Source organism: Apteryx mantelli, chromosome 12, assembly GCF_036417845.1.
Source record: "Apteryx mantelli isolate bAptMan1 chromosome 12, bAptMan1.hap1, whole genome shotgun sequence".
Lineage (NCBI taxonomy): Eukaryota > Metazoa > Chordata > Aves > Apterygiformes > Apterygidae > Apteryx > Apteryx mantelli.
This window is the reverse complement of record NC_089989.1, coordinates 19883736-19911633: the sequence shown is the minus strand read 5'-3', so window position 1 is coordinate 19911633 and position 27898 is coordinate 19883736. Positions and strand designations below refer to the sequence as shown.

Below are 27898 nucleotides of genomic sequence, written 5' to 3'. Positions count from 1 at the left end.
GGGAACGGCATTGCTCCTGGAGGAGGAAGGCACAACAGGTCTCACCAGCACACAAGAGCCTCGGGGGCATTGGTGCGCAGAGAGATGATCGCCTACTTCATTTAGCAGTGCTTTAATTCCAAAGGGCTTTTGATAAAGCACCTCTCCAAAGCACTTAAAGCTGCCAGAATGTCACAAGAGAAGAGGGACGATCTTTTAACGCATTAACGACTGAAGGGATAAAAAGCAGGGGGTAGGAATGAGCACGGGTTTTCACAGCAGATGGAGGCAGCCAGGGAGGGACGTAGGGGTCTGCACTGCTCACTAGTCGGAAGCGATCTAGAAAGCCATTTGGCAGCAAGGCAAAGTCTGTGGGTGAGACAAGTGACAATAGCCGAAGCTGGAGGATGTATGCGTGCATACACGCAGCGAGCCGTGGAGCCACACAAGCAGTTCCCAGAAGGGCCCGTAAGGGCAATGCGTGTTTTTGAGTCATAACAGACACCTGAGATGTTGCAACAATTGCTACAGTGGAGTCTAAAAGTGAAACTGCTTCAGTTTATTTATTAGCTAATAATTCAGGCCCTTGTTTGTTATTTTAACAAACCGATTGGGAATTTCAGTTCATCTTAAAGTACTTCTTGGCCCCTCTTAGCTCACAGTACTGCTTAGGACACAGTCATCGAGTCAAGAATCTCGCTATGAAATAATTGCCAATAGAAAAATTCTCCCCGGTCCCAGCAGAGCACACAGACAGCTCACGGTCTTCCAGCATGGGGCGGCAAACCCCTCTTTTCTGAAAGCTCTCAGCACTTAGGGAACAAGGAGCAAGGCTAGACCAGACCCTCCTAAAGCTACCTGGATACACGTCTGTATTCCGAACAGCTCCACAACAGCATTAGGTCAAGGCCACCAACAAACCTTCCACTCTGGTTGATACCAGCCTTTGTTTTCTTGTGTATTAGTAAACCTCTGTTGCAAGGAGACATTTTACATACCTGTAAGGGGGTACAAAACAGAGCACTCCCCATCTGCTCAGCCCGAGACATCCTGCATGCCTCACTGCTCCCCAAGGGCCCTGCAGGAGAAGGGCACTGTGCTTTCATCAAAACTCCTGAGCCGATCAGAAACATTTAGCACTCGAGAGCTCCCAGTTAAAACACTAAAAGAAGAACCACCACATATTTCTGGACTACGGCCATCATTCAGGAGCCTTATGAAGCCAGTAAGGCTCCTCTACCCGGGCTGCATCCCGAGGTCTTTCCCCCAGGCTCGGTGCAGCCCAGGATTTGCTGGATGAATTTAGGCACGCGGAAGGAGCCTTCCTTTTAACCAGGCTCTGCTGCAGGGGTCATTAGAGCAGGCACGACTTTTGCTATGCTATAACAGGGGCAAAAAAATCCCCAGGTCTCCTGCAGTCTCAACAGCTGTAATAACTACTTGAGGAGAATTAAGTATTGCTCTTTTATTTGATATGCTTACCTACTCCTTCCCTCATGCGTGCTTGAGGGCTCCCAGCATTGCTTCTCCTCAGGATCCGTTCACCAGAAGGCTTTAGGTGCTCATTAATTAACACCTAATTTGTGTGGGCCTCTGCTTGCAATTCTTATGCAAATTGCTCTCAATTTGTGTTCTGTTTTCTGCTGTGCTGCTTCCAAGCATTTAAAAAAAAAAGAATACAAAAGACAAATTGGGGAATATATGTACAGGTAATAAAGTTTTTCTCTTCTTCAGAAACTGTTGCAGTAACTTTTGGTAATGTGCAGTACAAGCATAAATTCAGAGAAAAGATTAAGAGCACTGTAATGTCTGAGTATTACAGAACATGCAAGAGCTGTTGATGAAAAGAAAGTATTGATAAACACTCACTGATGTGTTGGTTATTAATGTGTTGTTTTAATATAAACTGTTCTTCCTTTAGCAATATGTTAGATTTTTACCAGAGGAGAAAAGAAAAACTTCTTCATATCACTGCGTACATAGCACAGTATTAATACAGCATTTGATAAAGCCATATCTAATACGATCTGTTTTTAATTTGTGCTCTTTATTACAGTTTGTTGTAGCTGCCTAATTAAAGTTTGTCAGGGAAGTAATCAACCTTATTTCCATAGCAAGATCAGTTTAATAAGAAGATAACTTTGCAATTTGTTTTCTTTAGTTAATTAGACTAAACCCTATGAAATCCACATTGTGGGGTATGAACCCAGGGAAGCTGTAACACCAGCTAGGGCATCTAAGGAAAGGGGATATTCTACCTAATGAAGGTCTCCCTTCAGTGTGGTTTTCATACCTGCCAAATACAGTGGTATTCCCAGTTCTGTAGGTACAAACCCTATCACATAATGCTTGCTGTGGATGTCTCCCTTTGTGGACGTTGTCTCCATACAAAAGACCATCATGTGAAGATGGAGGCTGGAGCTAATTACACAACAACTAGATTGAGGAAAAAGCCACCAGCAGATGTGGGAAATGGATCAACATTTATACACAGGCTTCCTCCAACAGCCACAGATGTCAGAGAAAACCATCTTATATTCCTGGGAAAAGAAACTAAACTCATGACTGAAGGACTCTGGGCTACTTCTAGAGGAGGAAAGGTCTCTGGGTTGGACTGTAGATCCTTCTATTTGTCCGCACTGCAAAAGTATGTGGCCCATTTCCAGTTCTAGACAACTTTGTTTTTCCAACCAAAGCAGAGACCTAGCATACATCCATTTATCCAGACAAAAAGTTGTTCTAGCCTTGTCTGCCTTTCCACAGAGCTCAGATGTTGCTTCGTAACATTGACTAATTACTTAACAAGCCATGCAGTAATCATTTGCAGTAGGGCAAGACTTTCACCAAAGATCATTTACCGTGACGCTTGTTCCCTTTTGCTCCAGTGACGGTAGGGTGCCCCGAGGCCGAATCGTGGCTGCTTGTTGTCAGGGAGTTGCAAGGGTGGAAGAGTTTCGCACAACCTGCACACCATTTATTGATCAGCTCAGGACAGACAGGGGCTTGATTCAGCAGGCTGATGAACTTCTCTGTCTATCTGGGCTGCCAGTTTTACTGCAGGGTTAGAGAAAAAAAAAGCCTTCCGGAGAAGATACCTCCTTCCTTTGAGAGGTCCTGGCCTCTCATCGACTTCAGCAGCTGCTGCACAGGAATGTGTGCTGCAGCCCCTTGTGTTTCTCTAGGCACCAAGATCAAGCACATAGTGACCGAGAAAGTCAGATCATGGGTAAAGAAATAAATAAAGAGGAGGAAACAAGCTCAAATCAGTCCCTTGGCTACAAGGAGAGCACTGTGGGTAGTAGAAGTGTGAAGCTGCCAGCCCTCCTGAACAAATTCCCCCCTCTCATGGGGCACTGCTGAAGAGGGAGGACTCCGTGCAGGACCAGCCCTGCAAGGTTGCCCTGCTGCTCCCCAAACCTCCCACCCAGCCTGAGGAGCTAAATCTTTTTTGGGGTGGAGGGTTGCTGCTCCAGCAGTGTGTGAGAAGCCCATCACCTTGGAGCAGCTCAGCAAGCTGAGGTCCCCACCTGCCCATGAATCCTCTCTACCCCCAGCCCTGTCTTAAACTTGCTGGCTCTTTGACAAGCCATTACACGTTCATTCACTGTAAAATCCAATTTGCTTTTTAGCCCAGTGGAAAGGAGGACCACTTTTGGTTTGCTGTGCAGGAGAGCCTTTACAATGCAGCCTTTTTAGGTGCTTTGAACAGGAGGAACAATGAACGAGGCACTAAACTGGCGGTGCACAACCAGCCTCGGACATGGGCTGAACTCATGAGATTCTTGGTGCTCAGCTTGAGCAAATGGGAATTACAGTTTCACCTCCTCTATTTGTTTTAGAGGCTGGGACTGGCTCTCATTATGGATATGCACGGCATAAATTCACTCCTACAATAACAATGAATAAAAGATAAGTCCCATGGCTCTGAATCTATCCAAGTCTAATGGCTGATGTGTGTGGTTGGGGATTAGAGAGGCAGCCTGATATATCTGGCTGCTGAACATCATTTGCTGTTTACCTTTGCTGAGGGAGGACTCAAAACTAAGGCTATAAACACTTGTGGGGTGAGGAAGCAGCAGATGAACAAAGCAAGGAGAGAAGATGCTTATAGCTTCACCAGAAACCTTGCAAACCAATGACTGCAATAAAAGTCAATGCAGGAATTAAAAGCTGTCAGTTCGGAAAGCCGTAAAATACACCATTTCTTCTTTATCTGCCTTTCCTGACTGAGCTTGAAACAAACAGATTTTCTTTTTTCCAGAAGCATTTCAGAGTGTTCCTTTGCGGCTAACAAACTATAACACTTTGGAGAGAATGTAATTCTGGGACAAAGCTTTTCATCTGCTCTGTAGTGAACTCCTAAGGGAACACACCACGTAACATCTCTCTGAGTCATTCCAACACTCCTGAAGAGGGTTTTGCTACTGTGTAGCCACAGTTTAACTGCTGCCCAGTGGTGGGCTAAGGTGCAAACCTGTATCCCTCTCTGCCAGGGGACCTGATGCAATTAGTGCTTGAGTGCATGTTGCAAACAGCTGCCCAAGAAGCTCTCACAGGCCAAGACACATGGAAGTATTGAGGTGGGTATGTGCATCACACATCTGCTTGAAAAGTGTGTGCAGCCCAGGCAATTCTTTGATGTGAAAAAGTAACACAAGACTTACTTTGAAGGAGGAGGAGATAGAGCAGCCAAAATGTCTATATCCAACTGCAAGGTTTCCTTAGTAACCAGGGCCCCAGCACCCCAGACAGGAGGTTTTATTGAAGATGCAATAACAACGAGCCAGCTGGGGAGCACATTTTTCTTGGCTAAAAAATACATGCAAAATTGGACGCACAGTGCACGTGGCCTTATGCTCCTGGCAGAAAGCTCAACATGCAAAACCCTGCCGTGACTCACCCACTGAGCACCAGCCAGTTGGGATGTGAGAACTCCTCTACCACCTGCGAGAACATCTTAGAGATTAGACTAAAGCCAAATTTTCAAAACCTTCTAAGTCCAGCAGACCATAAAGTTAAGGCAAGAGCTGAAGTAAAAAGTTGTGGGGAGAAGCTGTAGCTCTAGGTGTGCCGATTAAAATATGAGAATGAACTTGCTTTCCTGAGATGATGTTTGGAAATGGAAGCTGAAGACTTGAAGCTGAAGGTTTTAGCCCAGCTCTCCCTGACCCCCACTTCTCCTCTGATAGTCATTTGAAAGTTCACATAACTGCAGGGATGACTCAGGCTTTTCAGAACAGAACTTAAAACTCAGATCTGGAGTCCACAGAGCCTCCCCAGGGTGATGATTTGCACCGGAACAGTGCAGCTGCAAAAATCCCAACCCAACCCCAGCCCACAGAGGTCAGATTTTGACTAGCTGCTCTTAATGCTGGCTTCACTTCCAGGGGGGATCATACACTGATTTGATATTTGCACTTGCTGAGGCAGAAGAGCCTGCAAATTTCATCAGTTTAGCTGCCTGCTCAACTCCTTAGCACTTGCGTGGGCTCTGCTATATAAAATCGATGATGAACTCCCATCATTTCCAATAGGAGCAAGCTGGGAATGAAATGAAACACAACAGCAGCCTTTTAAGCTAACTTTTAGCCAGCTCCCCAAGGACACAGCCAGACATGCTGTCTATGCCAGAACAGCTTCAAAGCTGTTAGCTGAGAGTGCTCAGGGCAGCCACAAATAGTCTGAGATAATAAAAGAGCATCTTCCATAGCTGAGTTGCAAACTTCTGCCTACCCTTGGCTATAAGAAGATGCTGTGGCTCTTCCAAGTGCGTACCTCTGATTTTGAGCATCAGGCAGGATCTTGAAGGACTGCTGCAGATCACACCTTGCATATTGCATTCACTTTGCTCAGAAACTCTTGCAGAAACCATCACTGCCCCTTTGGAAAGCCATGGTCTGCCATCCAGGCCTTTGCAAGAAGCTGAGATAGCTTGGCTCCTACTTCCAGCTCTGCTACAGGTATTGAGCAAGGCACTTGATTTCTCTGTGCCTCTGGTTGCTTTCCTACCATTTGAATATCTTGCCTATTGAATTGTTCGGGAATTGCCTCTAACTTTGGATTCGTGCTGCGCTTAGCGCAAGAGGCTTTTGATTGAAGCCCGGGGCTCTAGATGTCAGTACACAACACATACTGCATTAGAATAAGAAGGGCTTGCATATGTTGAGATGGCAGAGTGAACCAAGCGGATAAAAGGCTCTTAAGTCATTAATTCAAGTCACGCAAGATGAAGAAACTTTTCAGCAATAACAGAATTTGTGTTAGGGCCTTAGCAATTTCAAAGAATTCGTTCTTAATTGGCTTCACAATATTGTTCCTTTCCGCTTTTTGTTGTAACAGAGTTGTTTTATGAAATTCGTGCTTTTAAAGTTATCAGTGGCTCCCAAACAAGCTTTTCAGGGCTGTGCAGTGTTTGCTTTAGTAATGGGAAAAGCTTACTAGGGACTCTCACATTCAATCCATATTTTTACCCTGGAGAAGGAGCATCAACTGATTGTTTTAAGCTTTCACAGATCTTCTGCCTAGCCAAAAAATAAGGGGATGAGGGGAAGAGGGTGAGAAACATGGGGATAAATTATTGAAGTTGCATCCACCCCATAAAAACATCCCTCTCTGCAATACCCGCATGGATTATGCCACCAGATTATGTTCTCACTTTGAACCAGGGATGCTTGGCCAAGGTCTACTTCAGAGGACGGCCAGCCCAGAGGGGTCAGTCTCTAAGAGAGGGTGCTCGTCTGTCCCACCCCTGAGCCTGCCCGATGCCATCTCCAGGAGCACTGGCACTCGCCCTGCAGAGGCAGCTGGCCAGGGGAGCTGGGCCTCGCAGCATGGTGCCGCAGACCCACCGGTCCCTCAGGGGGACCTGTGCAGGACGGGTATCCCCATAAGCAAGCAAATAGCCAGCTTGCTGGTTTTCTCACTATTTCTTGCTGGGGTTTGGGCAGTGCCTATTCTGGCACCCCCACCATCAGATCCAGGGATTTAGCTAAACCCAGTTTTTATTTGTAGGAGGAACATTTATGAATGTTTAGCCTCCAGGTCAGCTCATGACGCCAGACACCGGCCCAGGGACAAATGCCACAGAGCAGCACCTTACCTGTTGAGCTTCATTTCAAAATCCACCACATCCATTCATGTTCCTTCTTTCAACTCCATCCCACGTCGCACAAACGCCTCCTGATACTGCGCAAAGACACAGACCTTCCTCTCGCAGAACAACTTATTTGCAAGCCTCCTACTGCAACATGTCTTTCCTTTGCATTGACATCCACTACGAAACATCCTGTTAGCTTCTGGAAGCAGAGAGGCTTTTTAAGTCAATGAGTTAAATCTGGCTGCTCAGGTAGCATTGGTTTAAAGGGCAATGAATGTGCTAATTTTTGATCCCTTCTGCTTAAAAAAAACATACACGAAACCTAAATTATTCTTATCTTTTTCTTTTCAGACAAGGAAGAAGAGAAAATTAAAGGGCTTGCACTGTTTTGTTGGCTCCGTCATCTTCACTGCCTTGTTAGAGGTGGTTAAATTCTTACAGAGGATAATCTGTTACTGAGGTGTAGGACTGTTTTTTGTACCTTAAAAGATATTACAGTAGGCTAAATATTGGTTGTGAGACAAGACCTTATAGGTAGGAATAGAAACAAAGACTAGGATCATGAACACTATTCTTACTATTTTTACATTTATAATTTTTACAATTATAATTACTATTGAGGAGCTGGCCCTGCTCAAGCCCACGCCTGGGCAGCCAGCATCACTCAGTTCCGCTACTTACGCTTTATTAGCTGTCTTTTTCCCACCATCCCTAGTCCTGACCGTCTCTTAGCTTTTCTGGTTTCTCTTCTTCACAGTTTCACAAAGCAACGGACTTAGCTGACTGACATGATTAATTAACTCAGCCCCGTGGCCTTACAACTGCTCCACTACCAAAGACACATTGCAAGCATTGGACTCAATTTCCTCAATAGTGATCACTTGCTAAACATTACAACAGGTCAGCTGGAAAAAGAAAAAAAGACATGCTCCTTTCAGAAGGGCTAATAGTGGGGCGGAAACCATACAGAGTAAAGTCAACGTTTACCAAAGGCTGCAACAGATTCTCCTTTTGCTGCCAATTTTGAAAAGCGATGCCCGTTATGGGTAAGATCCCAGGCTTAAGTACCCTGGGGCTAACAGAGAGCCATGGGGAGCTGGCTGGCCGTGGCGTGTCAGCAGCCCTGTGTCAGCCTGGGGCAGGAGCGCGGTCCTGCAGCAACAGCCCATCACCCCCATGGGCTGCGCTTGGGCTCGGAGAGCGCGGACTGCCGTCCTTCGGGAGGAAGCGGAGCTGGAGGAGGTGCTCCAGCCACCCACCGCCGCTCAGCCCTGGGGACCAGCGCAGAGGCGGTCCGAAGTGCACCCTCACGACGTGTGAGGTCCCCGGCACCACTGTGTCACGCCACAGACCTGCTCCTGCTGGGACGTGGCCTACAATTTATTTCTCTGCACAGAAGTGAATTCACCCACGTTTCAACAAGACTTTATTCCATTTAAAAGGAAATAGCATAAGGTATCCAGACATTTAGTGTTATCGCTGTGTGCTTCGCTGTACGAAGCTTTCCTCATAATGTGCGTAGCTATTTCTTCTTTTATAGCACTGATCACTTTGTGGTTTTCACATTCCTGATCTCCCGCAGCAGGTCAGACATTAGAGCGAGACTGACTAACATGATCATGAAGTCTTCAAAATCAATTTTGTTCTCCGACTCCTCATCCAGGGCAGAAATTATTTCCTGGTATTTTGGCTTGCTTTCTTGGCCCTATGGAGAATTTTAATGAAAGATATTTAGCATCAAGTTCCTTTCTTCCCACTCAGGTTTTTATGTCCACATTCATATTGCTTTTTTCCTGAAGGTATCCCAAGAAATTCAACTAGAAATATTACTGCAATCAGACAGTAGAACAACCCGTCCCCAATTTCTGCCCGAATCCAGAATACGTCTTTTAAAAGAGACCTCTTCTTCACTGATAACCTGGCTGTGATGAGCGTAGGTGGGAGCTGCAGTAGTGTGTCAGGGGCTCCAGAGGACACTGCTGGGAGAACTGGAGCCCTCTCGGTCTCGCTCAGGTTGGGGAGAGGAAACGAACACAAACCCACCCAGCCTTAATGTTCAAGACAGGTATTTGAACACATGCCGTGAAGTTCGCAGAAACTGTTGAGTTTAAAATATATAACTTTAGTAGCTGCTGCTTCATGTCCCGCCTGGTGTTTGGTGCTCTGGCAAACTAATGAACTCCTAAATAAATGCGTTGGGTTTCTTCTCCCCACAGACGCATGGCCCCTTGTCATCATGTGATTTTTTTTTTTTTTTATTTTTAATTTCTTTACAGTTGCCCTATTCCTTAACGAAGACGCAAGCAGGCATGATGACAGCGGTTTATTGCTGTCCCCCTCCTCCTTCAGCCCCGTGTTACGCACAGGCTCCAAGCACAGCGAGCGGTTCATCATCGCAGACGTACTTACCCGATGCCTAGGGTCTCCCTTGCGACCGCCCCGCGGAGGGGAGCGCCCGCGGCCGCGGGACGGAGCTCGGACGCCCTCCCCGCGCCCGGCACGGCCTCGCCTCGAGGAGGGCTCGCGGGGGAGCCCATCCCGCTGAGCCCCCGTGCCCCTCACCTGTATGAAACTCGAGAACTGGGCTTGCAGCAGGCTTTTGGCTTCCCCTTGGCCGAGTTTGCCCTCGGGGTCGGCAGCGTTGCTGTACACCAAAGCCGCGGTAGCAAAAGCCTTTTCAAGGTCTGAGCCTTTCCGAAGAGCTAGGGGGAGAGAGAGCGATACCGGCTGGCGTTTGAGCCATAATTGAAAGGAATCCGTCAGAAACATCCTGAGTGGGTGGAAATCGGCGTAGTTTCATTAAAGTTAATGAGCCTGCAACTGTTTATACCCACAGAGGGCCTGGCCTACATTTTATTCGGAGTGGGCCAGCAAAACACTTTGCGTCGCAGAGACGCCGCGCGCGGGAGGCTTTCGAGCCCAGCGAGGGGGGGTGACGTGCCGGGGACCCGCCGTGCCGCGGGGACGCGAGAGCTGGGGCACGCTGCGCAGGGACCGCGTCCGCACGGGACCCTCTCTCCTTGCGCAGGCTCGGGGTCTGCGAGGCCTCCAGCAGCTCCGCTAGATCACCCCCGTTCGCTGCCCTCGGGCTGCGTCCTTTGAAAATCCAACCCGCACGGCTTAAGGACGGGGTCGCCTTACCTTTTATCGAGGCCAGCTGCTTGGCTATAGGTATGCTGGTGGCGAGAGAGGAGAGAGGCACCGTTACCACCTGATGGACCGCACGTGTATACGGCTTCTCCATAAGCGAGCTTGCCCGCTTCCATCTGTTTTGTTTAATTCCCCCAGAGGAGACTAGCTTTCCTTTACAACTGAAGGACCGATATCCTTTGCAAGCAGCGCACAACATCCCACGACTCCCGACCGTGCACCTAAGCGAAGACCCTGGAGTTTTTAACAGAGGCTTATTAAATAACTTGACTGCCAGAGAGGGGCATTTCAACGTGTTTATAAGTCCTTTCTCCTGCACGTGAAAGAGCTCCAGGAAGTTTCCAGGTTTCCAGCCTGTCCCAGCATGTCGCCCGCTCGCTAGTGCTCCCGCTTCGGAGCGCGGGCACCGAGCTTTTATTCCCTCTGCGAGAAGGGCCTCCCCGCTTTCCGTTAGAGCTTAAAGCCTGGTTACTTTTGCTAAAGCACTGGAAACTAATGACAGAGCAGCCCAGGCAGAGCGGAAGAGATATTGCTTTGGGCAGAGATAGACGGGCCCAGGTAGCGAGCTCCAAGACAAGGGCTAGATGGCTGCAGATGCAAGGAGCAAAGCGCTCGCTTACCGCTTGGGCATGGCTCCTGCCGCCGAAGGGCTCTTTCCGGGCGAAGCGGGAGCGGGCTGGCTCACGGGCACGCTGGCTCTGCAGCCACACATCGCCCCGGAACCCTTGTTTGTGATCTCCAGGCAACTCGAGTAGCAGCAAACAGGCGAGGGCGAGCGCTGCCCCGCGGAAACCGCCCGCTCGCAGCCATGCCCCGTCCGTAACGCAAGCGCTACCTGCTGATCGTGGAGCTGCCTAAACAAGTCCGTCTCAAGCAGCCCCTGCGAGGCCGTGCTGGGTGTTGGCAAGGAGGGCTGCTGTTTATTTTATGTGAGAATATAACAGATGCAAACCAAATTCAAGCAGAGGCTGGATCCACTTAGGTCTGCATAGATATAACTTTGAATCCGGAAGAGTTAAGACCCTGAACCCATTCAGCTGTACGCATTACCATTTTAATGGGAAACCTTTCTAGCGTGGGCTAATGCAACTCGCTCCAGGCTAGCGAGTGAGCTGTTCCTATAGACAGAAACCATGCGTTACCCAGATCCTGACCCAGCGTTTATTTTAGGTGAGCACGCTCCCGCTCTGGTATTTATTCCCCCACCATCACACAAAGAGGAGATCTGCTCTGCCCCAGACCTACTAGCAAAACAGCATCCAACGCGGCGCCTCGGTTTCGTTTTTTACCCAAAGGGATATTGCCTGCTTCCAAAAGCAGCGCCGAGCCATATGGCAGAGCAGTCGCACGCTAGGGGAACTGGAAGGGCTCCGATGAACTTTGTTATTTATTGGCAGGAAAACCGCTATTAGAAAACACACAGCTTGTTGCGCGTTGTATCTCTACGTGCGTTCTCCTTGCCGCGGATCCTTTGCCTAGAAGTGGCCGGAGAGGATAGCTCCGACCTAAGAGCCCGCGCGGCTGTTTCAGTTCCGGGGTGGTCTGTTAGCAGGTAGTGACTTCAGCTGTCTCATCCGGCTCATCGCTGCCGGTGAAAGTGTACAATCCTGACGTCAAAACTACCCAGAAAGAGACTTTATGTAACAGGACACTCAAAGGAGACTGCAACAGATGGCCTAGAGAATTAAAATGTTTTCCTCATTTAGTAGAAGCTAAATTACTGAAGGCTAATGAATAAGGATGTTCACCACCTTACTGTTCCTGGATTTTAATTATCTTAAAAAGCATGGGAAAAGGGAACCTTTAATTTTCCATCTAAGAGTGTCATTACTCAAACAATTCAGAGCCTTTTTCTGAGAGGTTTAAGCTGTCTTAGATCTCTAGTGCGTTCTTTAGGACTGGCTCATGAATAAAACAGAGCCTGTAATTGCAGTGACGCAGCCAAAACACATATAATCAATGCTCATTATCCCATCAATTAACACACTAAAATTAAACAAGAATTCAGGCTTAGTAATCTGCCATCAGCCAAAAAAAAAAAAAAAAAAAAGCGCGAGTCTCGATATCATGTTGAAGCGATAATTCCCTTTTACATCAGTTGAACCCTCGCACACGGCATGAAAAGCCTTGCATCCCGGTTAATCCCCGGAACGGTGGTGCTTGGTCTTAGCATCCAAGGTAAAAACGAGAGCGAGAAACAGACTCCGTGGCACGTTGCTGAGCCACAGGCAGCGCTGCGAGCCGGCTCACAAAGCCAGCCCGCCGCATTTTGGGTTGTTTCCATCGCAGATCAGATTTCAGCTTGCTTTTTTTTTTTTTTTTTTTTTTTTTAAATCAAACAGACTTCTCAGCGGCTGCGCTCTGGAACAGGTCATTCGCTTTGCCGGGACATTAACAAGTTCAGGCAAGCCTGTGCTACGCTATGTCCCCAGGATAGATTAATGAGTGTATGCAGGAGCGTCAGCGCGCGGCAGATAACGAGCTGCACAAGGTAACCCTCGCCTTTGCAGACGATCAGCCGCGAAGACAGCGAGATTTGGGTTCTGCGCGTTGACACAGTGATCCGGCCAGCCCTCAAACGTGGCAAGGTGCACCGGGAGGAGGCCATCTGCTCTGTAGCTATTTTGATACCATCTATTTACGTTTGAACTATCCAGGTGCTCTCATCGGTCAAATTTTAGCACGTTTCACACGTCAAGAGTATTGGCTGCGCAAAACAATGCGACCTCATCCTTACACCTGCAAAATCTTGACAGGCAGTCGCTTTGCAAAAAGCCACCGTCGCCACCCCGTTTTTGGTATTTTCCTGGAGTCTTTCCATTCCTTCGACCTACTCCTTAAACGACTTCTGCAGTTCAAGGAGACTCACGTTTCTAAAGCACCTGGTGGGCGACGGAGCCCAGGCTCCCTTCGAGACGCCCCCATGCCGCTAAGGAGAGGCAGGAGCGGGCAAGCCCACACGGGCGCAGGTACAGCCATGGGACGGAGGCTGCGGTCACGGTGGCCCGCAGGAATACCCGAAACCGAAGACACGTTCCGACCATCCCCGCTCAGACCTCACCTCTTCAGCAAACCCTTCGGGGCTGCCGCAGAAGTGCTGCTAACCGGCACCCCGGGACGTAGTGGCCTGAGTTTTCTGTGAACAGAGCATGGTCGTTTTGACCTTCCATGGCAGGTTTTTTTTAAAAGGACTGAGCCTGAGAAGCCCCCCGCTGCATCTTTAGCCCAAAGCAGGCCTGGCTACCACAGCTTTATACTATTTTCCTCTTGCTCCATTCCTTTGAAGTCAATTCCTTAATGTGGGAAAAGCCAGCTGAGGCAGCAGGTCTAAGTGCGCTCAACCTGCCAACACCAGCCAAAACCTGTGGTGCCTTCGGCACTGTCCAACCTCCTCCTCCTCCCCTCGGCAGCGAAGGAGATGCCGCTGGGTGTGGAGCCTTTTCCTCCTCTTCCGGACGGTGGCGTGCACAGAGGATACGCGAGGCGGTTCAGTTTAACGGGCACAAGGAATGGGTATCTGCGCTGCTGGAACGAGCAGCACGTTTTGCACAGCGTAATTTAGCTAACGGCCGTTGCACCCCGCTAGTCGCAGAGCCAAAGCCCTCCCGCGGCCGCCGCTCACCGGCAGCTGGTGCATCCGGGCTAGGAAACACGGGAGCAGCCAGTGGCCGGCTTCAGCCCAGCCCAGCGAACGTGGCGAACCTTGACAGCGAACCTCTCGAGGTCTTTCCCAGCGCACGAGAAATTGCAGCATGGATTTATTTCGGAGGAAGGCTGTGACTGCCCCTCACTAGGGGGTCCCAAAGGGCATGAAACCGGGGCCAAGGGGACCGAAACGAAAGGGGTGAACAGGTCCCTCTGCAAAGAGCAGAGGCTCCCGGCAGCCCTGAGCAGGGGCAGAGCTGCAGCCTGGGGGAGCCGGGTGGCCGATGGAGCTGATGCGCTCGAGGCATCCCAGATCGGATCCGAACCGAAGTAGGGTAAAGCTGATACCAGCCTCCTGCTGAGCTTTCTCGATTGCCTTTATTCAGCTAATGTGCTGCTAAGCATCCAGAAAAAAACCCTAAACCTCCAAACCCCTGCATTTATTTCAAGAGCTGGGGAATGGGGATTGATAAATAAAATCTCAGGGCTTTGGCCCCCGTTACCTCCTGCAACTGCGTGCCGCGCTCAATCCTCAGCCTGGGATTTAGCTCCGGGGTCATTAATGATTAAAATATTAATGAATCCCATCGGTGAGCTGCAGCAGGTAAAATGTCCTTTAAGGAAAGCTATTAGAACTGGGCTGTCTGTGGGGGAACCGTCGTTTGTCACTTTGTGTCCTGGCACTTTCTGAACGCGGCACGTCGCTTCGGCCACGTTTTGCTCAGCGCAGCCTCGAGGATGCCGGGGAGCACAACGGCTGTGGGATCCTCGGCACCCGGCTCCCCTCGGCTGCATCGAAGATCTTACTCACAGGGGACCATCCCAACGTTTTTGGTACATGATTCATTTCCAGACGCAACTCAGAAAACACTACTACAAAATAATTTTTCCTCTGAGAAACATTTTGTTATAGGAAATTTAGACTTAAAAAAAGGCATTTGTATTCATCAAAAACTAGAGTCTTATGAAAGATGCAAGAATAAAAATGTGAGAAAAGAAAGGAGTAGCTAAATGCAACAGTAGGAATACCTCTCCTGCTCAGCTACTAAAATTTCATACCAAAATGTTAAAATCTTCTTGGAAGGGTGTATGGCACTGATGAACGAGGAAAAGCAGCACATGATTTTAATACTGAAATGTAGATCATTGCTGCTGTTAGAAAATTCCAGGAGAAAAGGCTCTAGGTTTTAATAGAAGGAAAGAATAAAAAGTAATCCTGAAAAAGAAGAGTTAAGTCAGGCAGAGCGTAAACTAAGTAGCCCATCAGTTCAGCTATATAAAGATTTTGACTCAAATCTGGCTCAAAACTAGCAGTCAGAGAACTAAATACTTATAATATGATGTGGCACAATATGAGAAGAATTTTTTTCTGAAAAGCATGAAATAACATGGCAATTTTTATTCAGGATGTTTTCTTATCTGTCTGTAACATTAAATGTGAAACTCTGGAGAGCTCACTCGGGAGCAGACTATAGACGGATGCAATGAATGTTGCATGTGGCTGCCTCTTTCATCAGTACATCAGAGATTCGTCCAGAAATAATTCAGGGCTGGAGCTCTATTTGCTCATTCAAATTCCGAGCATATGCAATTTGGAAATAATTAACCTAGTCAGGTCAGACAATCACAATACAAATTCATGCAACAAGCTCTCTTTGAGTGCTGTCATCACCAAGGCTCTGTTACGGGCATCTTGATGGCCATGGAGAATGAGATACGGTCAGTCATCAGGAAAGTATTGCACACTAAAAAAATATCCAGTCAAGCAGGAGCACAGTCCTATGGGCTGGATAAGCTCATCCTCATGTCCTTGACGTGCCAGGCAGGGAGAAAAGCAGGCTACAGTGCCACCAGGTACACCAGAGCCATGCTTCCTGCCTTCTCCATGGAGAACATTAGGCTGCAGCTCAAGGGCAATACCAAGAAGCTCCTCATGCTCCTTGACTGCAGACCCAGAGCTGGGAAACCTTAAGACAGCACCCGATCACACATCTTCCCTTGGCTGGGGACTGAAACACATCTGCACGGTGCTGCTGTACATAGCAGAGGTACCAGCTTCCTCTGCGTGCGTGGGGGTGTCAGTAGTATCAGCCCTTACAAACACTGTGGATAAATCTGAGGAGGCATCTGGGCAAACCCCTCTCCTGGAGGAAAGGAAGGGCCTGAGAGAGCAAGTCCTGTGCTCCCATCTGCCCCATGACGCTCAGAGGTGTCTGCCTCTCCTCCACAGCTACACACTTGGCAATGCGTGCAGCTCCCATCCAGGGTAGCTGAGAAATGGGCTATAAAGAGAAACACATGGGAAAACAGGAGGGCCAGCACAGAAGATCAAGGAACATGTTTTTTTCCCAGGCTGACCTAGTTATTTAGCTAACTGGCAGAGACACTCACTAATGATGAAGCAGGAAAGCAATCAGTCTGCCAGCAGCAGTTTCACAGAGGATGCTAGAGTTTATTTAGCTATTTGTCTTAAAACTGGGAAACATCAAATACGGTCTTTTTTGTATTGTTGCTTAACATTTTGCTACATAGTCACTTTTCCCACTTCAAGCTTCCAGTTTCTCAGCGATTACAAAAGGATGTGATAAGACTTGAATACGGAGGAACACGGAAGAAATATTCACATATATATTCCCTTTTGTAACCCAGGCAAGCACACATACCATTTTTGTTTTCACTTTTGCTCCCGCCATATTAATCAGAGATGTTATAGATGAAGAGATTTTTCATTCCTCCTAACTCACAGTGAAGACTATCGCGCCCGAAGGATATATCAGATAGCAATCAGCTCATCTGTACTGTGCAGTGGTGAGGAGATAGTGTACCTGCTGAAGGCTTTCCTACTGAATAAAGCAAAGTGCAATTCTTTTCTGAAAAATGTGTCTTTTTCACTGCTTTTGTAAACTTTTCCAGCAGCTCTGTCCTTCATGAGAAAATCTGTGCTTCATCTTGAAGTTACACGAATAGTACTCCAAACAAGTCATCTTCCTAATTCAGACCCCAATCTTGTATCAGGAACTGCTTCTGCTGTCCCTCCAGGGAGGTCAACTCTTCAAGCCTAAAAAGCTGCAGTTCTTGTGCTCCTGTGACTACACAATAATTTCAGCTTGTCTGAAATATAGGAAGGAACCTAAGCAAAACTCAAGTTTCTAACCTTCTTAATTGCATAGAAAAGTCTGGAAATGTGACCCTGCTGATCTAGAGGGAAAAGTTGATTAAAAGAAAGCCAGATCACACAAAAAAACTTCTCCACGTGCTTCTAATGGAGAGGCATAACGGAGACAACTTGGGATATCCCTGATCAACTAATACAGAGCAAACTTCTTTCAAACAAAAACGATGTGTGGGGAAGTGGGACTAAGTGGGCCTGGGGGCATGAAGAGCATACTTCCCATCTCCTTCCCTGCTCCACTTGCACAGATTCATTTTCTTCTGGCTTGCCTATATTTAGCATTTTCCAAACTTAAAAACCACAGAACAAAAGAATTGAAAAAACAATTTTTCATTGACCTGGGTTTTGCTCCAGTTTGGAATACAAGGACATTTAGATATTCAGGTTTGTCCTTTCTACAGCACTAGAGATGGTTTTCCAGCAATCCCTGGCACTGGGCTAGTTAGCATAGCACTGGGCTAATTCTACTGACAGATGGAGAAAGAGATGACGAAGCAGATACTAAATCACAAACATTTAAATGATTTTTTTAAACTTATGATACTGACCTTTAAAGACAAGTGTCTGCAGATGTGCCATGCTTCATTGTACGTTAAACAATCCTCATTGAAGTGTTGGAAAACAGTAAGATTATGACTGAAAAGGTCAAGCACATGGATAATATTCTATCCATCTTTTTGGTTATTTTACACTGACATTTTAATACTACCATACTCTTAAAATATGAATTGTATGCAATAACTTTATTAGGGTCAAATAGATATCACAATATAGATTCATCCACCAAGTAGCCATAAATTGGTTACAACAATCATAGAAGAGACTAAGCCGTTTTAAGCTAAGATGCTTTCAACATTACAGCTCATACAATAAGATTATATACTGATACACTTTTATTTAGAAATGCAGATGATCAGTTTTTATTAGTATATTGTGCTTCAGGCACAAACTGTGTTAGAAAAGATGGTGCTGCAATGGATCCCATATGCTGTTGTAAGGGAGGGCTCGATTCTCCAGGGAGAAATCTGAACGGGCTACAAGTCTGGCCCTGGCTGTTTTAAGGAGAATTCCTTTGAACCTGGGCTGTTTGGTCAATCTGGTTACATTCTCTGGTAGCACCAAGCTAGCGCTCAGAACAGTGATGGGACAGAGGGATATCTGACAATTTTTAAACAGCACGGATAGAAAGACTTTTTTTTTTTTTTTTTATGAGAGGGCATAAAGGAATATTAACAATATATGCATTTTTCCTGTTTTGCTGTATTAAGCAACGGGGCATTTTCACATGGTTTTGTGTACTGATATCTGCACCTCTGTTATTTTAGTTAAATATATACCTTTGTAAACATATAACACAGTTACTTGGTCCTTATTCTTCACAGCTCACATTAAAAGATTCACAAAACATCCATAGAAATAGTGATTTATAGAATGAATACTTAGCTTAGTTAAATGGAATAAACATCAGTCAGGTACCATATATACTACTGAATGCCATTTCAAGGAAAAACATTTTAGTTACAAAGCATTCAGAACTTGGGTAAGCCATATATTCAACTCTGCAAAATATATAAAAGATGCATACTTCTTTTAAACATACATTTAACAAAGTGTAGTGGCAGAAGTTGAGAAGTTCCATTTACACAGTCCAAACATTTGGTAGTATGAAACTGCTTATCCATGCACTAAATTACGGATGACTTGGTTAATTGAAATAATAGTAAAATCTTCTGAAACAAAAGATATAATCAAAACGAATGCTCAGAAGAGTCACAGACAGGCAGTTTTGAAAATTTAGGAGCAATGTTACATGCATGGATATATAATCTGTAGAAATAATAGCAAAACACTGTTGTTTTTCACCAAAATGCAGAAGGAAATCCAATTATCCTATGCATATTAGATACTACAGACTTGAGGCTACAAAATGCTTCTACCATCGTAACACATACAAAACTACCATAAGGTTATCTCTACAGTACATACTACAACACCGACTCCAGGTCACCACCTGTGACGAGCACGTCTGATGCACCGGGCTAGGTGGGGACGAAATGCCACCTCCGGCACACCGGCCACCTTCCCGCCACCTCAGGAGGCACCGCTAGATCTTCGGCTGACATGAAACACCGCGCTGTAGTATTGATTTAGACTCCCGAAAAACCTGCCGCCACTCAAACTGAGACCTGTGAACCTCTCTACGTGCGAGGGCTGTGCTAGATTTGGTTAGCAAAGGAGGTCGGCCCGCTCTGGCCGTAGCCCTGCTGCTGGCTGTACTCACCCACCTGGCCGTAGGTGCCGGGCTGGCTGTAGCCGCTCGTGGGACCGTAGCTGTCCTGGTTGTAGCCGCCCTGGCTGTAGCTGCTGGACTGCTTCTCCATGGCGCCTGCGGGGTGCCTCTGGCCCGACGAATGCCAACCTGTCTCCTTAAAGACGAACCAAATGTTGCCTGCCCAGAGGATAAAGTTCAAGAATCCAAAGACCTGGATGAGATAAAAAGCAGCGCGTCACCGAACCGCTGGCTGGGTTGTCACTACCAAAGCATGGAGACTAGTGACGCCGGAGGGTGAGCTACCACCCGCAGAGCCGTGGCTCACGGAGGTGTGCTCAGTCGGGTCCTGGAGGTGAAAATCCTCCTCAGCTGACCATAGAAGAAGCCAAGATGATGGCTGAAGTTAGACAGGACTACAATGACCACGGGTCATGAACAGTAAAAGCACATCTCCTGGCCCAGGTGAAGCCTGCTGGCATCTCCGAGGAGAAAAATGCTCAATGGAGAAAAGTCACCCAAGTTTCATTGCCCTGGGAGTGCAACCACATACGTCCTCAAAAACATCTGCAAAAATCCCCTGGGCAACATTTCAAAATTTATTAGGTGACTGGACACCCAAAGGGACATCAAGTGGCAAAGGAACGGAGGGGGTGTAGGCTGCTGAGTGAACAAGTCTTTTTAACCTTTTTTCCTTCTTTAAGGGGAGAAATGTCACTGCTTTCACCCCCCTCAACACTGGGCAATTTTTGCTACTGTTTTTCCCATTGCAAAGCACTGATTGGCAAACCCGCACTTTTCAGAATAAATGCTAACTATTGACAAACTTCCTGCTCAGGAACAAAAAATGAACCAGCATTGAAATTATCAAAACATTTTCCTTTTTACTTTCAAAAAAAGGTTCACTTTTTAGGTCACAAGAAACACGTGCGACAATCTTTTCTTCCTTAAGGAGAACACAGAATCCTTTTCAAAAGCTCTGTGGTGTAAATTATAAGTAAACAGGCCAATCAGGGCACTTGAAAAGACACTCTGCTTTCTACTAATCCCAAGCCATCCCATTCATCCTGCAGCTGCACCTGGCTAAACGGTTGCTGTGAGTCAGGCTGCAGCAAGATCGTAGGTAATTCCAGCTAAAACATATCAGCTAGCTGGTTTATACCAGCTGATTTAGGTCAATACACAGGTCCAAGGAGATGAAAATACATTTGCAAGGTAACAGTGGAAAGTAGCAATCAAATTCACTTACAACCGAAGTGTTTAGGCTCGACATAACAGGACTGCGGACAGGCAAGCATTTGTTGGACTGATGTTTGCAGGCTGACATCAGTAATAGCACTTCATCTGGATCCGTTGCAATCTTTACATCCGACAGTCCCTTGGCCCAAGCGGATGAGCCCACTAGCCACAAGAAGGAGAAGACCACTGTCACAATGAAATCCTAAAAGACAAATTAGTTAGGAGCATTATACTGCTGTGTCCACTGGGAAGAAAAACATCAAAAATCACCAGAAAACTGAAACCTTGCATCAGGGGAGAGAAAAAACAAGAGCTCGTTATTTCCTGACAGGTCGTGGTTACTGTCATAACCTGCAATGATAGTTTGCAGAAGGGCTTAACGAGCCGAAATGGGCAGAGCCCTGCGGTGCTCATTTGGACCTCCGGCCCCGAGACCAGACGGTACCGAGTGCTGAGCTGCCTTGAAATCTGGCCATCCGTGGTGCCTGGCTACTGCATTGGGAGCAATTTTAGATGTTGTTTAGATGCCTGGGAAGGTGATGAGCCCTCCTGAAGGCCGACCCTTGCCCGGGGCGCTCCTACCCGCAGCCAGCACGGATTTCTGTTAGAAAGCACTTCCATCAGCAGCAGTGCCTCTGGCAGAGCCCAAAACTGGCTAATCCCCAGCTACCAGATGAGAAGTTTTCTCACAAGCTATAGGTAAGTTCAAATGTCCCTGTAGCACGAACTGCGCAACCGCTAATTATCAGGAGTGAACAAACAAACAGAAAGACTTGCCAAGCCCAGAGACTCCTCAGCTCTCCTCTGCCCCGGTAATTCACTTCTAGCTCCCATCCATGTGAAACCCGGGGAGAACGCGTGGCACTACCTTGAGGATCTAACAACTCCGAGTATCTCTACTCTGAACCACTCTGCTCACTTTTCCTTTGAAAGACTGTCAGGAGCATGCACATGCAGAAACTTCTCCTTGTCTCGGCCAGAACAAGTGGCCAAATGACACCGTTGTTGTGTGGGTTTGGGGGGAAAGGAGGGAGGAAGTGTGATTTTTCAAGCTTTCTTGTGTCTTCCTAAAACAGAAGAGCCTTTCTACTGTCATATTTCATCCCATCTGTCAGCCCACAACAGATGGTAGAGGTGCCAAAGTCTAACATACCACTGACTGCATCACTGTGTCTTGATATCCCATCTCCCGTGGAGGCTGCTTCCTCTCGCTCGCCCTTTCCCCTTACAAAGTAAAGGGGTACGTAAAAGGAAGAGAAAACGTTCGTGAAGAACACGGTGCGTTGGGTTGCCAGCCAAAGAGATAAGTGGTCCCTGGGAAACCTGATTCTCGTCTATGAACGCACCTGACATTGGGCGAAGGAGCCCTGCGCAGCACTGCGTGAGCGGGGCCACATGCCTTTTTTGCAATGGAAGACGCGAGTCGACGAGCCAGCCTCATTGCGAGGAGCAAACAAAGGATTTCTCCGCTCACACAGACGGGATTAAACTAACCGTGCTTGGACGCTATACTGAAAGATAGGTCCTTCCCTTTGGACAGTGCCACCATTTATTTTCTGCAGGCTTGTGTCTGCCATGGGGCTTTGATTTACCCTCACCTCACTTCATGCTATCCCAACGGGCTCTCTGGAAGAGTGTGCTGCAAAGTCCAGGAACTGGCAACTATCTTAACACCCAAAGAGACTCAGTGTAGGCAGAGGCATATAGCCCAGAGTACATTTTAGTTTCAGGAAGATTTCCAGCAAAAGAAATTATCGTATGTTAAAAGTTCCAGCAGTAACCGAATGCAAAGTGAACTCCTAGAGGCAACAGTTTAATAGTAAATATTTTCCTAGAAATTGCAGCTGGTAGAAATGTCGGATAGTCTCTAAACTGAGGATTATGATGATACATGCTTCTTATTTGCTAAGAGGCTTGGGACCTGAGCACCAAGCTTGCATGTAGGTTTCCATTGATGCTGGGACTGGGACACACCAGAGGTTTGGGAAACACGTTTTGAAAAAGATTGAGACTTTCTCAACAGAGCCAGACTGCAACACACTGCAAGCTAAATCAAGCGGTGAAGTCAGCGCCTCTGACAATAACAGCAAAATAAATAAATGACAGCAGGTAGAAATTTGAGGCAAACAGATAAATTGAGCAAAACTAACACAATACAGGAGATTAAACTTACTAAAAAAGGAAAAGCTTAAAAGTGAGCAAAGTTCATCAAGCAGGTGACAACAGAGGATTTTCAGACCTGCTATTAAGCTCGCAATCCATCCGGCAGCAGGCTAAACCCTGCCTTTCCTCAAGCACCATTTGTGAGCAGAGTTACCAGCATCTCCAGGCAGCACACACTGACCTCAGTGCTGCAACTGGAAGAATTTGTCATAGTCCAAAAATTGCAGGCTCATGCTGTCATCAGCCACGTTGGAGCAAACACACACCTTTCTGCTTTAAGCTGGTGAAGGCAAATCTCTTTGATGGAGCAAATTCACTTGAAATGACTCCAGAACAGGCAGGGAGGGACCCTAGGACCTGGGTATTTGAGTGCAAATGAAGAAACCTGAGCTGATTTCAACACGCTTGGTAATGCAGTTCCTGATCCATCTTGATGAGGAATTTGCCTAACTTTTGGCACAAATTACTGCAACCTGCACAAGTCCCTCACTAACTGCTGGTAGCTTGTGTCTTGGGCTAACAAGTGCTACTGGAGACATCTAATAGTACTGCGCAGCTGAGGGGCCGATCCTTTAAAGGGACTACATACTTCAGACATGCTATTTCTCAAGTCTTCTGTCTCCTCCACCCCCCTATCCCCTATGGGACATAGCTGACTTGCTCTCCTCCCCTGCACCAGTGTGTCCATGCAAGCCCAACCGCACAGCATTATGCCTTTGTCACTAATTCTCCTATTTGAGAGCAGATCCAAGTCTCAAGGAAACCCACAGAAAGGTCCCACCTACTGCAGGGGAGCCCTGCAGCCCTTTCACACAGGAGCTCCTGGAAACTCTAATTCTGGGGACAAAGTCTGGCTGGGTGCAGGAGACAGTTCACCAAAGGGGAAATATCGGACAGAGGGACTTGGAAGAGAAACCATTCTCCCTCTCCAAAAGCCAGAGGACACAACCGCTCCCCCAAGGAGGTTACAAGGCCAACAGCTTGTCAAAAAGATTGGACCAAAAGGCTACTGAAACACAAGAATTTTTTCATCAAGCTTACAGGCCTGGATTCAGGCTCTTTGAGGATTTCTTCCCTCTCCTTTCCCAAGAAAGAAATGGCACTATGCACAGAGCAAAATACATGGCTAGAGCAAACTTGCGTCTTCTCGTTTATTTTGAATCTTTGCTAACCCTCAAGCTTTGGCTGGAACTTGAACCTCTCTTGTTTTCAAGTGGGTTTAGATTTCTGGCTGAACATTTTCACAGCTCTGGGTGGAACAGAGTTACAAGATAATGACATGCTGAAAATAAAAGTGAATTTCAAGCTAAGCTGTTCTGTGGCTTAATGTCTATCTGGGGAATTTCTCCTTGGTAATTAAAGCCAGAGTGCCTGCATACTAAAACAAATCTTGCATTTGAATGTTTAATATCCGCATAGCATGTTTTTTTTCCCCTCCTTCGGAACAAAGTAATTTTTGTAGTTGCTCTCTTGAAATGATGTCTACAGATCTCTTCAGTGCGCATTGTTGTATGGTTACACTGCACTCCTAATTGCAAAGTTTCTTTTTCAGATCTCAGTTGAGATGCCTTGGTTTGCTTACAGGTGCCTTTGGGAAGGAGGCAAAATAGCAACATGTAAGAGAAAGCCAAAATCAAGATTTAAAATATACTGAATATCCAAGACAAGAGTTTTTAGAGCTTGGTGAAGTATGCATAGCAAAAAAATTCTTGCTGCTTTTTTCAAGTTGAAACTTGGTGTTATTGAGTCAGTCAAAAATGTCTAATTGGAAGAATTTCATGTGCTACATGTTTTAGGATGGAACTGTGAATGCTCCTTTTCCTTTCATAACAACTGAAACATTTCTCTTTGCTATCAAACCACTGGCTTTTGCTAAATTCATGTCTTTGCTGGGGCAGTTAAGTGTGGCTCCTTCAGTCTCCCAAGAGCAGTTTTGGGTGCCCCACTGCCCAGCGCAATCTCAGCCAGCCAAAAGGGCCTGGAGGCAGCGCGTGCTTCATCTGCTTGGAGCTGTCAGTACCACATGTGTCTTCTCGGGTGCTCTGGGTGCCCTGGGCTTCACCTCGGCACTGGAAAACATGCAAAACTTCAGCAGGACACCCCTCCGGCCTCGACAGCCCTGCCACGCTCACTGGATGCTTTCCCTCACTCAACAGGAGCCGCTGGCCTGTTATTTCCAGCAGGGGCTTTCAGTGCCTCTCCACAAACGTTTCCAGCCATTAATGCTCACGCTACAAAGCCTTTTTGTTCGCCAGACTCTCCCTCTTCCACGCTTACAGCGTGCAAGGGAGCCGCTCCTCAAACACCAAAGCTTATAAACCTTCCCAGCACGAGCCCCTCTGAGCCGGCCGCGCTGCCGGAAGGTTTTGCTCGCAGCACGCAGCGGTTCAGGGATAGGGGAGCTTCCCTTTCCCAACCAGGGGCACAGCACGGAAAGGGATTGCTTCCACTGTCACGACCGGCTTAGAAAGACCAGCAGCACCGCGCCGACGGGGCCCGCAGCCCCGGAAAGCGGCCAGCGGCAGGGCACTACAGGTGGCCAACCGCCCCTCGCAATGACATTTCCCCTCTTTTTCAGCAGCAAGACGGGCGTCATCTTTCCAAACGTCGCCTGTGCCTCTCGCAAGCGGGGCCACCGACCCCACAGGAGAGGGCGTCCACCCCAGGGGTAGGGAAGCGGGCACCTCCGGCGCTTCACTCGCCTCGCGTTTTGAGCGAGGTCCCACCCCAGATTTTCTGCAGGATGAAGCTTTGAAAGAATCGCACACTTTTAGCTACGGTTTATGGCCTTGCAAGCTTGTTTCTGGCAGAGAGGCGTGGAGCCCATTGGGAGGCACCAGCGTGTACAGCAAGGTCACCATGGCTTCAAAAAGGAGATGACGCAAGTGGGTTGAAATAGCTCTTTGAAATGCAAAGAGTTCTTCAGGTTATCCAAAGTTTTTTTTTTTTTTTTAACTGAAAAAGATGCTGTCTTTGCTTTATGGACTTAGACAGCTCCTTATCCCTTTCCTCTGTCTTTGTGGGAATCTTGTGTTGTTTTCTAGACAGTAAGACAGAGGGGAGGAAATAAGATATGTATAACCAAAGACACCTCCGAGGAGAGAACAAGGCGTTCACTTGAACTCACTTGGTACGCAGCCTACGTAAAGTACCAGTGCCTTTCTGCTCAGTGTAATTATTCACAGGACCCGAGATGCAAAGGAAAGATCTCATCTTCTTACATGTAAGCATCTTTATGCAGTGTAATAATCAGATTATCAAGTAATCACTATAAAAATGAAATACTTCTTTCAGGGTTATGTCAGTCACTTTTACTGGCTAAATTGTCATATGCAATTTATATTAAATCATAAGTTTAAAGCTTTTTTTTATTAAACAATCTTTGTTAATTTGTGCTTTTCTATTAATTGATTGGAACATTAATAGTGATATATACTTATACATGAATGTATGTGCTTTTTCATAGACAATCTACAGCTTTCCAAAGACAACTCACTGCCAGAGGGTGTGAGTCCACATAAAGAAATTAAAGACAGGAGTAAGAAGTCCAAGTGACAGGTATACGTATTGACTGTGAATATTGTCTTCCATATTTCCCCGATCCAGAGATAAATGGAAACACCTTTCCCAGACCCCCTCAAGTCTAAGCACAGAACTAAACAGGGCTGGCTACTCCCTGCTTGCACACACCTGAAAATATATAGATCTGAAATAGGTGAGACAGATGAGTTTGGGGGTCTCGAGTGCTAATCCCCAAAAGCTGGCATGCAACTTCAGCAAGACATGGCTCACTGAATAAAACATGCCGGTGCTACCAAAACAGCTGCAGAAGCCTTAATGGCTTCTCTTACTGGAAATATTTCCTTGCCATTATGTCTTATTTAACACCAAACCTTAAAATATTGTTCCATAGTAAAAATTATGTTTAGCTAAGATCGACACAAACAAGTGGGTTTCTCTATATTTGTACAAACAGTGTAAACTTGAATCATTTTTGGCTGAAATTTTCTCTGTGAGTTTCTTGTGACCAACTGCTTATTAAATTCTTTATAATCATATATTCTGCATTCAGTCAGGTCTGCTGTAATTTGATATGCATTGGCACTCCTTACTGCCTGGACAATCTTTTTTTAAGTGTCTTTTTTTCCAAAAAAAGCAGAGCTGGCAGGTGGGGCTGCCCTCCTGGCAGGCTTAAACCCAGCACAGCCCTAAGCCACCTCCCAACACACTGGCAGGAGCTGCTTTGCTGTAGGACAAACAGAAGCGTCTTTATATCCAGAGCAAATAAGGTAATTTAGCTTTGGTTTAAAGACTGGGAAATTGCAAAGAATGGCTTTAGTAACAGACACCCATTAAATTTAACCTGTAGATTCAATTACAGTTCATTACACAGAACAAATTAAATTAATGCCACGTTGATGCTATAACGGATTGCAGCGTGTGTCCTACAAGAAACAGGACTGCAGCAGTATTGTCAGGAGAGTCCTAGATAATTGCAAACATTCACATCATAACCTGACATATTTGTATTATTTCTCCTGGTATTTTTTCTTCTATTATTTCGCAGGATAACATGGTTGGTCAGAAAAAGAATTATTTTCCACGAGAAAATTAAAATGGCAGATCTCTGCAACTAATCCTTTGATGAGACAGTTTGAAATGAGTTATTACTTGATGCCAACTGAATCATGCAGAAGCAAGGCACTTCATTTATTTACTGCTTCTGCAGGAACCCCTTTATCTCGCCTATTCTACCACTCCTTTTTCTGTGAAGATCTCCTCTCCTTTCCCCATCATTTTCCAGGGAGAGAAGAAAGATCCCCCAAACCCCCAAATGCTGAAGTTTTATTTCCTTTAATGTGGAATGAAAATTTTTACTTCTGTATCAATTTATCAGTTTTCAAATGATACAATTTTAAATAAAAATCCCTTGCAGCAGGAAAATCTTTCCTTCAAAACTTGATGATGCTAAGATTACCTTCCTACTTTTTTATCTTTCACTTACTGTTACTGTAGCTATTTCTTTTAACAGGTACAGACCTTCTGCACTGGTGATTTATTTTCCTTTCTAATATGTTTTTCTGCTGTTATTTATTGGTGGCTTTCAGTTATTTACAGTACAGGTCTCAGCCAAATGCCTGGTTTCTGTCACTCCTAAACTTTAGATTTTCTGAAATCCAGAACT

General features: G+C 46.5%; 2 protein-coding genes across 2 annotated transcripts in view; both read right to left on the bottom strand.

The window, feature by feature from the left end:
- Window positions 1-8621: 8621 nt before the first annotated feature.
- On the bottom strand, window positions 8622-10937 carry SNTN (sentan, cilia apical structure protein). The gene is made up of 4 exons (XM_013946024.2): window positions 10846-10937; window positions 10217-10251; window positions 9638-9777; window positions 8622-8780 (listed from the first exon to the last, which is right to left on the bottom strand). Exons 1-4 carry the CDS (start codon window positions 10935-10937, stop codon window positions 8622-8624), a joined length of 426 nt encoding a protein of 141 aa, XP_013801478.2.
- A 6871-nt stretch (window positions 10938-17808) lies between these two features.
- Window positions 17809-27898, bottom strand: part of SYNPR (synaptoporin) — a 108906-nt gene continuing 98816 nt past the window's right edge. Inside the window, exons 5-6 of the mRNA XM_067303623.1 lie at window positions 20561-20752; window positions 17809-19525 (exon numbers count right to left, since the gene is read on the bottom strand). Of these exons, the coding sequence (XP_067159724.1) occupies window positions 19259-19525; window positions 20561-20752 (459 nt within the window). The 3' untranslated portion in view covers window positions 17809-19258. The remainder of the gene's footprint in view (window positions 19526-20560; window positions 20753-27898) is intronic.

Bases quoted from the DNA above. Each gene is read 5' to 3' on its own strand.
- SNTN (XM_013946024.2), bottom strand. From the start codon at position 10,937: ATGTGTGGCTGCAGAGCCAGCGTGCCCGTGAGCCAGCCCGCTCCCGCT. The intron at 10,252-10,845 runs GTAAGCGAGCGC...TCTCGCCACCAG, and splicing joins GCAGGAGCCATGCCCAAGCG to CATACCTATAGCCAAGCAGC. The intron at 9,778-10,216 runs GTAAGGCGACCC...CTCTCCCCCTAG, and splicing joins GCAGCTGGCCTCGATAAAAG to CTCTTCGGAAAGGCTCAGAC.